The sequence below is a fragment of the Ornithodoros turicata genome, chromosome 2, assembly GCF_037126465.1.
Source record: "Ornithodoros turicata isolate Travis chromosome 2, ASM3712646v1, whole genome shotgun sequence".
NCBI classification, from domain to species: domain Eukaryota; kingdom Metazoa; phylum Arthropoda; class Arachnida; order Ixodida; family Argasidae; genus Ornithodoros; species Ornithodoros turicata.
In genome coordinates, this window is record NC_088202.1 from 146,246,558 (window position 1) to 146,260,564 (window position 14,007).

A 14,007-nucleotide genomic window follows, 5' to 3' on the forward strand; every position below is an offset into this window, starting at 1 on the left:
AATTCCAAACGACGCTGTAGCGTAACCTTGCGCGCACGTGCCCAACTACGCGGAGCCTCCTATATATATAGCCCCGTCAGGAACACTAAAAAAAATTATATATATATTTTTTTAGCCTAACCAAATTCCTACTATAGCTGCCGATCTGATGTGGCCGCCGTGCTAAGCCTAACGGTCGCCAAAAACACTGGTTTTTATTCACGACAACCACTTCTTAAAGACGTCATCACGCAAAACTGAGCCATTTGTCAGTATTATTCAACGCTATCGTCGCACGATTTTTCACATAGAATCTTTAACGTAGAAATCGGGGATTTTGAACATGTGGGATTTTAAACGGTGCGATATCGTGGTATATCCCTCGTAGTTTTTTTTCTTTCGGTAGTGCTTGTTTGTCTCGTTGTACACCAACCTCGTCTTCCCAGAGCACGGTATAGCGCTGCCGTGTTTAAACCTCACACGTGTGGTTATATGGTCCGTGGAGTCAGACGGAGGTTCTTGGAACTGCATCAACGCCGGAGATAGAGATTGGTGGCATGTTATGGTTTCCTCCAATCTGCGTTTTTGTGCGATTCTTCGACTGCTACGAAGAGTGCGCAGCAAAAAAACGAAACCAGGGCCTCGTACGCGGCAGCACAACCCTCGTTCAGGACACCGCTCATCTCGCCGACAATTTCAGCGAGCGACCACAAATAAATCGATCAATCAATCCAGTCAATCAATCCAGGCCGATTAGTCAGCCAGTCAATCAATCAGTCAATCAGGGAGTCGATTTCTCAACGCTCTTTCACCCGGCCTCATTTCACCACACGCACAGCTTATGCTGAATTTCACATTACACCAGTCGTAACAGTCCTATAATTTTTTTCCCCTTCACATCAGGAATGTTTTTTCAAGATTTCGAAACTCGCGAACCAAAAAAAAAAACTACATGCGGATGTAACCGAGCACTCGAACATCTAGGGTGTCCCTCCGAAATCTTAAATCTGTGTTCACCACCCTCGTGGATGGGAGTTGGGACAAAAACCTTGGAGTCATTAAAGCACAAAAACGTTGTACCAATAACGAGACCAGCTCCGTCGATGGTCGTGCTTTAATAAACGCCGCATTGTTCGGAAATGGCGCCCATTTTTAGCGCGCCATTCACCAAAATAAGCATTTTTGCGGCGGATTCATCGGAGAGTTGGGTGGGCAAGAAAACGCCCTGCTAAAGTACGCAGAGTTCATGAGAGGCACGTTGCATCTCTCGTCCGGAGGTGGGTGTGTCTCTCCCTCAGATGTAGTAGGTGGTAGTCCGCACCATTGTACACAGAGTGCGACATAGAAAAGCTGATCTCTCGACAGGCCTTTCACGTCACCCAGATGTACCCTGGATTCTCTGGCAGCCTTCTGGTACGCCCTTAAGAGGGATAAAGTGCCGAGGGCGTCTGCCTGGTATTCCTGCGCGAAAGCAACGAGTGCCCTCGCTTTCGGGACACTGTCTATGTGTTCTACATAGCACCGCTCCAGGATCTTGTACTCCGCAAGACTCTTCCGCGTAAACCACGGTGATAAGGCCCCGGTGCCATCCCTGAGACGGCCCCCTTGATCATAGCCGTGCATTATCTCGTGCGTCGTTATGAATCCCAGCATGCCATAGTTGATCTCAGGGGGGCCACCTGCGCTAAAGAGCGGTTTCATGAGGAAAGGGACACCCACTGAGATGAAGTTGGAGCTAATCATGTTGAAGCCATTGGCTTCGTTCGCGTTCAGAGGGACCGCCAGGTCGTAGAAATAATCGGAGAAACCATCCGCTGCACCTTTCCAGTCCTTCTTTGTTTGAAATGCGTTCAGCTTTAGATAATCCAGGACAAAAGGGCCGTTTAAGTCGGGGAAGTCCTTGTAGAACGCATCGACTTTTTGGGACGTATTCAGTTTAGGCGGGTATCCCAGGCGGACCTTCATCTTGGATATTTTCTGCAAGGCTCCGGAGCGTGTTTCCTCATCGAGCCACGAGCAGGTCTTAAAGGATTCTTTAATTTCGTTCACGATTCTTTCGGCCACTTCTCTGGCAGCGCTAACTGTTTCTTCGTCAAGTATCGGAAAGACCGTTGTAGAACCCGCAGCGACTGACATGGCCCCGAGGACCGTGTTAATGCACCAGAAGGTCTTGTACACCGCCACTTCATAGAGGTAGAGGATGCATCTCCAGGCGAATAACCATCTCAGTTCCTCATCCGAAATGAGCCTTTGTTTTCCGAAGACGCGATGAAAAAATCGAAAGTCGGCCTCGGTCATGCTTATCTTCATGTTTTGAAGGGGGCGAGACGATTCGTAGCGCTCGAGAGCTTTAGTCCATGCCTTTGAGAGAGTGTCGTCCCCGTTTTCCAGACCTAATTTCCCCAACTCCAATACCTTGACAGCGTTGCTGCCATTTGACACTGGGCTGCCAGTTCTTGACATGTTGCTGACTTCACTTCTCTTGTGCTCTGCCTCAGTGATGCGTTGGACAAGGTCATCGCTGACGGGCGTCAAGAATAATTCCGACATGATTTCGCCTATACTCGAACCTTCCAACAACAGTGAGACCTTCGTGATCTGCCGCAGCGTAAAATTTGGAGAACCGAAATCTTCTTGTTCCAACTTGAAAATTAACGGAATGTTAGTTTCGAATATGAATTTAACCATGACGTCCAACGGGTCAAAGGACATGCTTCCTCTTGGATCCATCTGATGTTGAGCTAAGAAGTCTGAGGCGGCTTTCGCAGACTCATTTTTGTCAACTTGGGTGCAATGTCTGAACAGCGCTGCGGACTGCTGAAAAGGAGTTCTCCCACGTGCGGGAATGTGTTCTTTCTCCAAATTTTTCTGTATAGCTTCAGTCAAATTTCGTGTAGCAACATTCTGATACCTCTTATCTACGTACACGCCGCTCTTTCTCAGCTGCTCACTCATGCCACAGGTAAACGCGTAGAAGTTGTCACACGGGTCCTTGTCCGTGTCTATGATAGCCTCAAAGTACTCGCGGACGTACCGGCAATGATCGCTGTCGCAGACGTCTTCGCTCAGCGGGCTGGTTCTTTCCGTGGGCGTCGCGTTGGTATCTTCATAATCTCCGTAGTTCGCTTCAGGAGGTCTCGGCTTCGGCGAGAGTTTTCGAATCTTTACGTTTCCGGGAGATAGCGGTGTGTGAGCTTTCTCCGTCGTACTTTGTTCTTTGTTAACCAGAACCCAGACAGCTGCTGAAGCGATGCCCAGGACCAAGACGGCGAAAACCATCAAAGCCACTATAGCGTAGGTTTTGTTGCTGGCTTGTCCGGCCGTCGTCCCCTGCTGGGAAGAGAGAATTTATAAACGACGTAAACAACGCGAAGTGACCGAGGCAGCAACGACACAGACACGTTATGTTTCAAACGCCCAGAAATTAGCGAATTCGAAGAACTAAGGGACAAGAGGCGCTGACACCAGGAATGGCCCCCTATTACTTGAGGCGTAAGGGAAACTGCGTGCTAGTGCGGTGTAGCATATCTGGCAACCATGTTCGATTCCTGGCGTCAGCACGTTTTTTCCCTGGATTGTTTTTGAAACAGAATTTGTTTCGCGGCAGTGTGGTGAGCCTTACACAAAATACAAGTACCACTCTCTGCAGTTCTTGTTCAGCACGCGCATTATAGCGCTTTCATAAAAATATAGGAACACCGGGCATGTGACCAAATAAACTATCCAGCATTGGCCATTCAGTTCCCCTAGCGTTCTGACGTACAGGCGTCGCCCACCTTAACAGTATCGCGGGAGCGCGTGGCCTGCTTGCATGCCAGCGCCGCCATGTGTCGATGGGGACCCAAGCAGCACAATGTACTGAAAGTCGAGTGCAATAGGGGTGGACGGTATGTGTCTTATCCATGTTCTTTAGTTTCACGGGTCTGTTCAAGGCCTTCCACATACCCGTCCACCCCTATTGCACTCGACTTTCAGTACATTGTGCTGCTTGGGGAGGAGACTCTGGGGCCCTGGTGCACAAGCGCCCACTCTCGGCGGGGGCATGGCAAGCACGCACGAATCACTTCAGGACACTTCAGCGATAAGAGAATCAGTATACGAGCAAAAATATCGGTGTTTCCTTTTGCGTATTTGCATCCACACAAACACGTGACCAAACGAAAATTCTGTGATAACACATACCATAGTGAAGAGAACGCTCAGAGCAAACATGGGTGAGCCTACAGTGTTTGCATATGCCTCCAACTTATTTCAGAATATTGTGCCCCTGAAGCTCGCCCTTCGGCATTTAGATAAAGCGTGGTCGATAACGCACACGCGCGGTTATGGTGCCTGTTTTGCGAGGGCGTAAGGTGATACTATACAGCAGGTGATCCATTCGTACCATGCCGATTACTCTGAGCTCAACCGACCGAAAGGAGGCGCACGTGTACCATGGTCTTAGACCCTCCACCCCAGCATCGGCGCAAGGCGTCGCTGCCATGCAAGCAGCTACGGTTAAGGGTGGCGACGCCTGTACGTCACGTACAGCTTGTGCCAAAAGTCCACGGACCACGCGAGCGGCGTTTTTCTCCGCGCCAGCCTAGCGGCGGCCGGAAGTTGGCGGGAGCGGACAGGTCCATTCATTTTGAGAGAGAGAGATTATGCGTTTAATGGCACAAAGGCAACAAAGGCCAAAGAGCGCCAAAACAATGGTAAGTGTGTGGGAGATGATGATGGGAGAGACGATGTGGGAGATATGTGGGACGATAACAACAACAAATGTTAATAACAAGTGAGTGTGGTAGTTAATAGCTATCTGCAAGTGCGAGCGATGAGAGATTTACATGATGATCTAGTTCAGTGTTTCCCAAAGTGTGGTCCGCGGACCCCTGGGGGTCCGCGAGAGTGTCCGTGGGGGTCCGCGACCGTCTCTCACATTTCAGTGAGGATTTTCGTCCCCACAAACACGCGCTCGTACATGCTGCACGATTTCCAAACATCCAGAACTTCCAAAATTGCTACAAGCATGCTTCAACGGCTAGCTTCAAATTTCTGATAGAAAAGTCCTGCAATGCACGTTTGTCCGAGTCATACACATACAAACAAGAAGAAGAAACCAGTCCGGAATCGTTTCTGAAGCTGTATTGAAAGAACGCAGCAGCTGACGAGGTTGCTGGTTATGCACTGGCTAGCATGGGAAATACAGTGCGTCATATCGTTTTGCTTCGAGTTCGAACTGACTGAGAGTGTTCCTGTGTTTAGCGCATTTTATATTTGGCAGCCTGCGGACCTCTTGCAGCGATGGTGGCCCTACAGATGATACCTCTGTTTGGTATTATCAATCTTGAGAGATTCCATTTATTTCGTTCCTTGTTATACCCTGTCGCACATATTAAACGCAGTCTGCAATGCAGTGTACACAGCACGTATACCGGTATATTTGTGTGTGTGGGGGGGGGGGGGAGGGACGTGAATTGGTTCTCATCGCTTCCGGGGGTCCGTCACCGCCAAAAGTTTGGGAAACGCTGATCTAGTTGAGTGACAAAGGCTAAAAGCGGAGGAATGCTGAACACCTACATATGACTAAGTAACCCGCACGTGGTCAAAAATTGGATGACATTATCAAACGGCACAAGAGGAGTGTCACCCAGTAGAAGGGCAGGGTGGAGTGGGACATGGTATCTGTAGAATGCGGTGAAATACTGTTGGCGTTGGTGTTCGAAGTGAGGGCAGGATGTCAGTACGTCAAAGACAGTCAAGGTGTCACCGCAGTGCGCGCAAGCTAGCGGATCCTGACCCCTGAGTAGGTGGTGATGCGTGAGCCATGTGTGCCCAATCCTCAATCTCGGGTAAAGAACTTGGGAGGATCTGTTGATGTGTTCAGTCCGATGCGGAGGGAAAACGTGTGGCTGTGTGACGAATAGCTTGTTATTTACTTTCATGTCCCACTCCTGCTGCCACTGTGCGTAGACAGCTCTCTTTAACACCGACAGGATGTCTTGGAAGGGTAGTCCTAGAGCTGCGCACGCACAGAGCTTAGAGAATCGAAGTAAATTACTGAATTTTGAAGCTCGTTTTGTTGAATGTGCCGCATAGCCAGGAGCATCGCGTAAAGCTCTGCGGTGAAAACTGTGGCGTTCGCGTTCAGGCGTGCAGTCATAATAGAATCACCTTCAAGGGCAACGGCCGCCACACCCTTGCTTACTTTGGTCCCATCAGTGTAGATGGCATGGTGGTTCCCGAAGTCATGGAGAATGACAGTGTGTGGATTGTTTGTCAAACTGTGTCATTTTCAAGTTGGATTTTATTAGGTGTCTCTGCCAAGGGGTAGCATCGAGGACTGCCTGCTGCAGGGGAACGTCAAAGGGACTGAATCCCACACGGGAACTAGCCGCCTGCACACGAAACGGAAACGAGGGTACAACAGAGGGCTTTGTAAGGAAGGTTCACTCCAGAGCGGGGTTCACACTACAGTGTAGAACTGGGTCATCACCCTGGCATCTGTACTTTAGCGCAGCCTTCACATGTTCAAATTGTCTCCGTCTCTCCAGCGACCATTCATTGCCCTCAACATACAAACTCTCCACAGGGGACATCCGGAAGGCACCGGTGGAGAGTCGGATGCCTTCGTGGTGGATAGGGTCCAACACCTTCAATGCCGAAGGCCGCGCCGAGCCATACACAACACTCCCCTTCTCAATTACCGATCGCACAACCGAGTCGTAGACGCTCAACAATGTGACTTTGTCGGCTCCCCACGACCGATGGGATAAAACTTGATGAGCACGCCCTCCAGCCACGCACTAGGCGGTGCGGGCATGAGAATGTGCCACCGGTTAGGTCAGAAGATGGTCTTCACGACACGGGCGTTAAAATTGCATACGGTTCACGCAATATACGAGGGTCATTCCCGTTTAATTTCCTTCATAATCAGTTCCTCTTTTAGGTGGAAGCATTCGATTTTCGTTTTTATTGATTCTTGTTTTAAAAAGTCAGTGGTCCCGATACGGAGCTACACCTCTTTATTATAATGACGGTGACTGGGGAATACCATCGCCCAGGCGGGATACTCGACCCGATATCGCTAGTGGTAATGGAACTATGAGTCGCCTCAAAGTGAGGACCCAAGTTCTACGGCGTCCAAAAAGGTCACAGAAAAGATTGTGCACATACCTCTGAGGAATTCCACGGAGAACCGTTGGCTTCCTGGACAACGATGAAAGCTTCCGAATCCGCCATCCCTTCTTGAACGGTCACTCCCCGAGGCCGAGAAGAAGAACAAGAATTCTTCTTCTTCTTCTTCCACCACTAGGAACAGTGGCCACCAGCCACACAGGGCGATTGGCCAGGGTTTCTGCCACAAAGGAAATGGCCCTTAGCCTCACTTCTTCTTCTTCTTCATCCTCGGGGAAATGGCCGTTATCCACTAAGGGCGATTGGCCAGTACCGGATGAGGATCATAGGCGTGGATTTTCCTGAACGCTAGCTATATATGTGAGGAGGAGGAGGAGGTTGAGGCTTGTCGGACTAACGGTAGGTATGGGATTCGCGGAGGATAGCCACACTTATACACCGTTATCCACTAAGGGTCATACCACCTTCTTCGTCTTCTTCTTATACACACAGCACACTAAAAGCACACAGATGATCGGCGGCGGAAGAACGGAAGTCTCATACCGGAAGCGCGACAGCGCCCCGTTCTTGCCAAATCACCGGAGGCAAAAGGCGCGAAAACCGCAGACGACAAACGCAGAAGACGCTTCTTGCACGCTTCGTACTCTCGATTCTCAAACAGTTGGACGCAGGCATTCGCTCTCTCGCCATGCCCATCAACCTGATGCAGCTCGGAGTCGCACTTGCGACAAAGGAATCGTCGCTGGAATGGCTCCAATCCAACGGCATCCTCCCGAAAACACGAAAGTGTCCCTACTGCGGCACGGTCCTAACGGTAAACCTATTGGAAAGTGAATACGGCAAGTTCAGGTGGCAAAAAAATCCCGGGGATAATGGGTCTTTTCGACAATCAGTGACGGCGAACACCTGGCTTGAAGGCACTCGTATGTCAGCAAGACAGGTGATAGCACTGACTTACTCTTACGCTAGGGACTACAACTACGACACGGCTGTCATAGAGTCATCATTCGACGGCAAAAAAACATCACGAGAAACTGTCGCAGATTGGTACAACTATTGCAGGGAGCTGTGTGGTAACATTCTAAAAACTACCTATTCGGACATGGGGAAGATTGGCCATGGTATGCGACATGATTGGCCATGTCGTATAGGTAGATGAATGCAAAATTGGGAGGCGAAAATTCAGTAAGGGGAGGCTCGTAGAGGGGACATGGGTAATTGGCATGATTGACATCCATACTAATGACCTACGATTGGAAGTTTGTCGGGACAACAAGCGCGATGCGATAACACTACTATCGCAAATCAAAAACAATGTAGAAGAGAAGTCTGTAATAATCACTGATTGCTGGAAAGGCTACATGGGGCTCGATCAGAATGGATTTGAACACTTGACAGTCAACCATAGCTTAAACTACATCGATCCGGACACAGGGGCCAACACAAACCAAATTGAGTCACAGTGGAGGCCCCTCAGACAACAATTGGCAAGGCGGGGCGTCAAAAATGACAGCATGGGGGAGCATCTGTTAGAGTTTTTATGGCGCCGTGATTACAGGCGCAACAATCAGGACACATTGGACAACATTTTGCATGACATTAGCGTAGCATATCCAGGTTTGGACTAAAAAACATCACCTCAAGAACACACCAAATTCGTTTTCTGATAGGCCATCCAGGACAACTCCAACCTTCCAGCAGGCTGTGGTGAGTACTTACCATTACATATTTCTCACATTATGGAATAATGTCAACCACAATAATGCACATTTTCCTTTTCCAGTGCTTTACTCACTGACAAGCCCTTCAGGTGCACATCTCTCACCCTACATACATCTTCACCACGTCAAACACAAAGGCTCAACCCACCTAATCTTGGTGATGGTTGCACAGTCTACGCAAACACAGCCTCCATCAGCAAGTGATATACGTAGAAACCTGGCCTGACCTAACCTTGGTGACGGTTGCACAGTCTACGCAGACACAGCCTCCAGCAAGTGAAATAGGTAGAAACCTGGCCTGACCTAACCTTGGTGACGGTTGCACAGTCTACACAAACACAGCCTCCAGCAAGTGAAATACGTAGAAACCTGGCCTGACCTAACCTTGGTGACGATTGCACAGTCTACACAAACACAGCCTCCGGCAAGTGAAATACGTAGAAACCTGGCCTGACCTAACCTTGGTGATGGTTGCACAGTCTACGCAAACACAGCCTCCAGCAAGTGAAATATGTAAAACCCTGGCCTGACCTAACCTCACTAAACCTCATATTACAGTCACGGACACTCTGCATAAACACAGCCTCCAATAGCACACATTCTCACTTTTTCATCTCTATTTTCAACATTTCCTCCCTAACTCGACATTCCTGTATTTTGTTGAATAAAACTCTTTCAACGTGCTTTTAGATCCAGATTGGCTAATGCCAAATTTTTCTCCACCCCCCCCCCCCCCCTGCTTCAAAACAGAACAACCTTTTCTCTTCTTTCAAATCGTAAAAGACCGCGAAATTCATTAGCAGACGGCTTCTGTCATACATGCTTCACTCCCCAGGTGGCCCTTAGTGCTCCCCTGCCTTACTAAGATGGCGGCCTCCACCTGTGTTAGGCCTAACAAGGCCGCCACTGTGAATGTACGGCTTTGAATGGTATTTTACAAACGCTCATAAACAACTTTCTACCCAACACTTTTTCATAATTCTTGTATTTCCCGATCCATCACCCTAGTTCATTCCCAAGCGTTATTTAACTTTCAAACGCGATGGCTAATTTAAAAAATCCATAAGCCCGTCTACGGAACTACACCCGTCATTAGTTACCTGCGTCTCATCTAGCCTAATTACGCCATTTGTCCTGGCCGATTCTGCCTTAGTGGCTCACGCCATCATCTCCTTTTATGGCGGACTTTTTGGTTAAAAAAAGAGTCTGTTGAGTTCGATTTCTATACATTTTTTTAACATTCCAGGTTGTTTTTCCTTGCCTAATTGCCTAATTTTTCGCTCTTTCGAGTGGTGCTATTTTTATATTTTTGTTTGTTTTTTTCTTCAAGAAAAAGCCATAAGCCCGGCTACGGAACTACATCCCTAATGACATATACAGTATATGCGCCAAACGAACGCAGATCTTCGTCTCTTCGTCATCTTGCAAGTCTCCACCGCTTCTTCTTCTTCTGCTTCAAATGGGTGGCGCGGGAATAGGTGAGTTCACTTATGGCGGGTTTGTCTGGCGATTTCATGTCAAGATGGCCTGGCGCACAGAAATTGCCCGCCCTGGATCACGTGACCGTTGCCGCGCGAGTGCTAGGAAATCGCGGTTTTAGCCACTTGGGTGACGCTAATAGTCATCGTGGTCTTCGAGTTTCGTCGTCTGCTAACCCACGTGAACTATGACGGTGACTATTATAGGTAATTCCTCGCGCCGTCGTCCTGGATGCGCTCCGTCCACCTCACGTTGAACGTCCAGAAATCTGCAGTCCTGCTGTTCCCCCATAATATCCGGACTGGCCTTGACCATCGTTCTGAATGTTGCCGGCCAGAGCATCCGCGAGACCAACCTGCTGCGCTACTTATGTGTCCGGTATGATGACATGCTTCACTGGTGCCATCATGTCAAAGTCATAAGCCAGAAGGCTTCGAACGCAATTGGCACCATCCTCCGCTGTGGTATGCGCAGGAGCGCCCGGCTCTTCCTGTACAAGTGCTACATGCGGCTAATTCTTGAGTTTGGAAATGTTTTTTCTCGCACCTCTCTGGCTATCGTGAGCCTGAACAGGCCTCAGCCATAGCCTGGGCAGGCTATTCGCCGTAGAAAGAAGAGCCCTCCGCCTTTGCATACGTCTCCCCAAGTATACGGCCAACCAGGCGCTTTGTGCAGAAGCCCGCATTCCCCCTCTGAAGGTTAGTTCCGCCTACTCACAGTGAACACTTTCTTTTCGCTCTGCCAGAGCCCTTTACCAACCAGGGGGAACCAGTCTCTCAGGCATCGGACCCAGTGGATCGCCCGGCGATGGCGAAAATCCGACACCCCGCAGGTCGTCTTTGTCGGATCCCTTCTGTCCTCTCTGAATGCCCCTCTGACTGCTCTTCCTGTGTCCACCACTCCCTCTCGACCACGGCCATGCGAGTTGCCGACGCCTTCCAGCACGGCCTTGCCTACGCTCCGTCTCCCGGGCTTGAAGGTCACCTCTCGGCGCACGCCAACAAGTTCCCGTCTCGCTTTGTCGTCGCGGCCGATGCCTCTGTGTCGGTTCAGCTGGAGGGTGCCGGCGCCGTCTTCCCCCAGCTGGACTGTCACTGGCCCATCCGCTTCTCAGACTACAACTCCAGTGTTCGAGAGCGAACTCTTCGCCATACTGGCCCTCAGAATGGTGTCCCGTGCATACCCTGCTCTTGTTCGACTCCCTATGGGTCATCACCGCCCTAGCCAGCCCCTCCTGCGAGTGGCTTCAGCTGCTGCAGGCCCTGAGTCCAAGCTACATCACGGATGAAGCTCTGACGTGGACCCCGGGTCACTGAGGCTTCTCTCCCAACTTGTTGGCGGACAGTCTGGATAAAATCTCATTCATTGATGCTCTTTCGCCCCTGCCCTCTATATCACGCGGGCGAGGTATAGAAGGCTACAGGGGCTGACTGCTCTCCGCTTGCTGCCAGCCCAGTATGCGAACATTTCCCACGCTTGGCAGACTGACCGCTGCATCTCCCGTCACGTTGAAGTCTTTCTGACTCGTCTGCGCTGCCTAGCCCTTCCCCTGAACTTTTATTTACACCATGCGGGTGTCAGCCGCTCTCCTGCGTGCGTCCACTGCGGTCAAGAGGAAACTGAGGAGCACTTTCTCCTGCACTGCCCCCTCTATGATCGCTCCCGTCTTAGCTACCTTGCCCAGCCGCTGGCGAGACAAGGCGTTCTCTTTTCCCTGGGCGTCATCCTATCGTTTGGAGCCTCCCATATTGAGAAATGGCGGTTTGAAATAGGATTGAGTGCCGCCGCCTTTCTTATCATCTGCGGCAGCTTCTGGATCACCACGCACCTTCGGCCTCCTTCCTTCCTGCTACTATGGCTGGAATCATACTATTCTACCATCCTCCTTGGCCCGCGTGTGAAGCCGTGGGTCTTATGAACCCCCAGTGATTACCCTGCACGGAACCATGGCCAATCGCCCTGTGAGGCTTGGGGCCACTGTGGTTAGTGGTGGAAGAAGAAGAAGGTGGTGGTGGTGGTGGTGGTGGTTGGGTCAAACATGACTTTTATACGGGTCGCAACTCATTCCTCTCAGCTCCGAGCTGCAGGAAAGCGCTACACAGACACATTGCTTTAACCATCGATCCGTATTGCTGAATATTGTGAATTCGTCCTTGGAGCACGCATGGATCCCCCAGGACTGGAGGCGGTCTCGAATTGTCGTCGTTCAGAAGGTGCCCTCCAGAGGCCTCTCTCTCGACAATACTAGGTCAATCGCACTGACGTCAATCCTTTGTGAGACTGTCTAGCGTATCATTCACCGCCGGCTGTCGGCGTTTGTAGAGTCCTCTGTTGTTCTCAACAGAACACAAATTGGTTTTCGCTCGCACTGCTCTATTCGGTTGGCCCACACCAGCCTCGAGTGCCAGATCCGCCTCACCCGCGAGAGGGAATTTCTCTCTGCGCTGGTGGCTCTATAGATGTTGCTAAAGCCTATGACAGCGTAGAGCATTCTATGCTCCTGCAGGAGGTAGTGAATGCTAACATTCCCCCTTACCTGACTGCTTGGGTCGTGGCCTTCCTCTGTGATCGCTCATCCTTCTGCTCTGCTGGTCACATTCTCCACCCAGACTCTCATCGCCAAGTCATAGTACAGGTAGCAGGGATGGGCATAAATACACTTCTTGTGTATTTAAATATAAATACAAAATACTACACGCTTTCATGCTTTAAATACAAAATATAAATACATTAAGACAGTATTTAAATACTGTAAGTACTTCCGTAAATATTTTGAGCAGTCCAGGCACACTATTGTTTTAAATTATTGTGTAAATAGAGCCACCTGTGGATGCACATCAGCTGCACATTGTGCCCGCATATTTGTTCATTTTTCCGTGGTGAAGTGTAATGATTTCAGCATCGTGCGTGGGTCGACTTTCCATTGAACGGAAACATCTTCTTGAGCATGAAAGAACTGATGTTACGATGCTCAGTTGGTAGAGCCCTGGACAGGTAATCCAGAGGATGTGGGTTCATCGACTTTCTATCTTCACCAACGATTGTGAAAAACTCCCCGTCAAAAATTGTCTCGCCATTGCCCGGAGTTCCCAATGAATGACTGAGTAGAATTGCCGCTAACGGTTGCATTTTAAGGGTTCCCTTTAGGCACCAGGCTTTGTCAAGTATCACAAGAGGGTTATGAATCACATTTTTTCCAAATTGGTGTTCTCATTTCTCTCCTCGCTTCTAAGACTGAAGCAACGGGGGCAACAATGCCCTCATTCGCGCATCGTACTGTTTTCTAGAAAGACTTGAAATCCCCGAACACGTGGGGATTAGTGACCTGTAGCCTCTTACAAGATATCCTTCATCACGGGAGGTTATTAATGTGGAGAAGCCCACAAATATGGGAAGATGGGCCATATGTAATTAAGTCTATTTTAAATAAAAATATCCCTAAAATGGTATTTAAATATAAATATAAATACATTTTTCTTGCCTCTATTTAAATACGTGTATTTATATTTTACCATTTATATTTAGGCAACCTGATAGCCCTATGGCCGACCTCCCCTGTGGCTAATGGCTATTCTCCTTGGGACGAAGAAGAAGAAGAAGTTAGGGCTCGCAGTTTTTGGCCTCACAGACGTGGGCAACGTCACGACTGACGTTCTGGGGCAATGTGCGTCCTGGGCCGACTTCTAAGAGAACTGTGCGACATATGTCTGAA

At 49.5% G+C, this 14,007-nt stretch overlaps 1 protein-coding gene across 2 annotated transcripts; it reads right to left on the reverse strand.

The window, feature by feature from the left end:
• Positions 1-1,075: 1,075 nt before the first annotated feature.
• On the reverse strand, positions 1,076-7,328 carry LOC135384227 (neprilysin-1-like). 2 transcript variants are annotated; one of them, XM_064613437.1, is made up of 2 exons: positions 7,135-7,328; positions 1,076-3,309 (listed from the first exon to the last, which is right to left on the reverse strand). In XM_064613437.1, the coding sequence occupies exons 1-2, from the start codon at positions 7,198-7,200 to the stop codon at positions 1,144-1,146; spliced, it is 2,232 nt and encodes a 743-aa protein (XP_064469507.1). In that variant the 5' UTR covers positions 7,201-7,328; the 3' UTR covers positions 1,076-1,143. The 2 variants fall into 2 exon arrangements, with proteins under 2 accessions (XP_064469507.1, XP_064469506.1); XM_064613436.1 differs by having other exon boundaries at positions 1,076-3,312; positions 7,135-7,327.
• Between the last annotated feature and the right edge of the window lie 6,679 nt (positions 7,329-14,007).

What these genes read in the sequence shown, in the direction of transcription:
- LOC135384227 (XM_064613436.1), bottom strand. Translation starts at nt 7,200, where the DNA reads ATGGCGGATTCGGAAGCTTTCATCGTTGTCCAGGAAGCCAACGGTTCT. An exon ending in CTCCGTGGAATTCCTCAGAG is followed by an intron (nt 3,313 to 7,134) that starts GTATGTGCACAA and finishes CTCTCTTCCCAG; the next exon opens with CAGGGGACGACGGCCGGACA.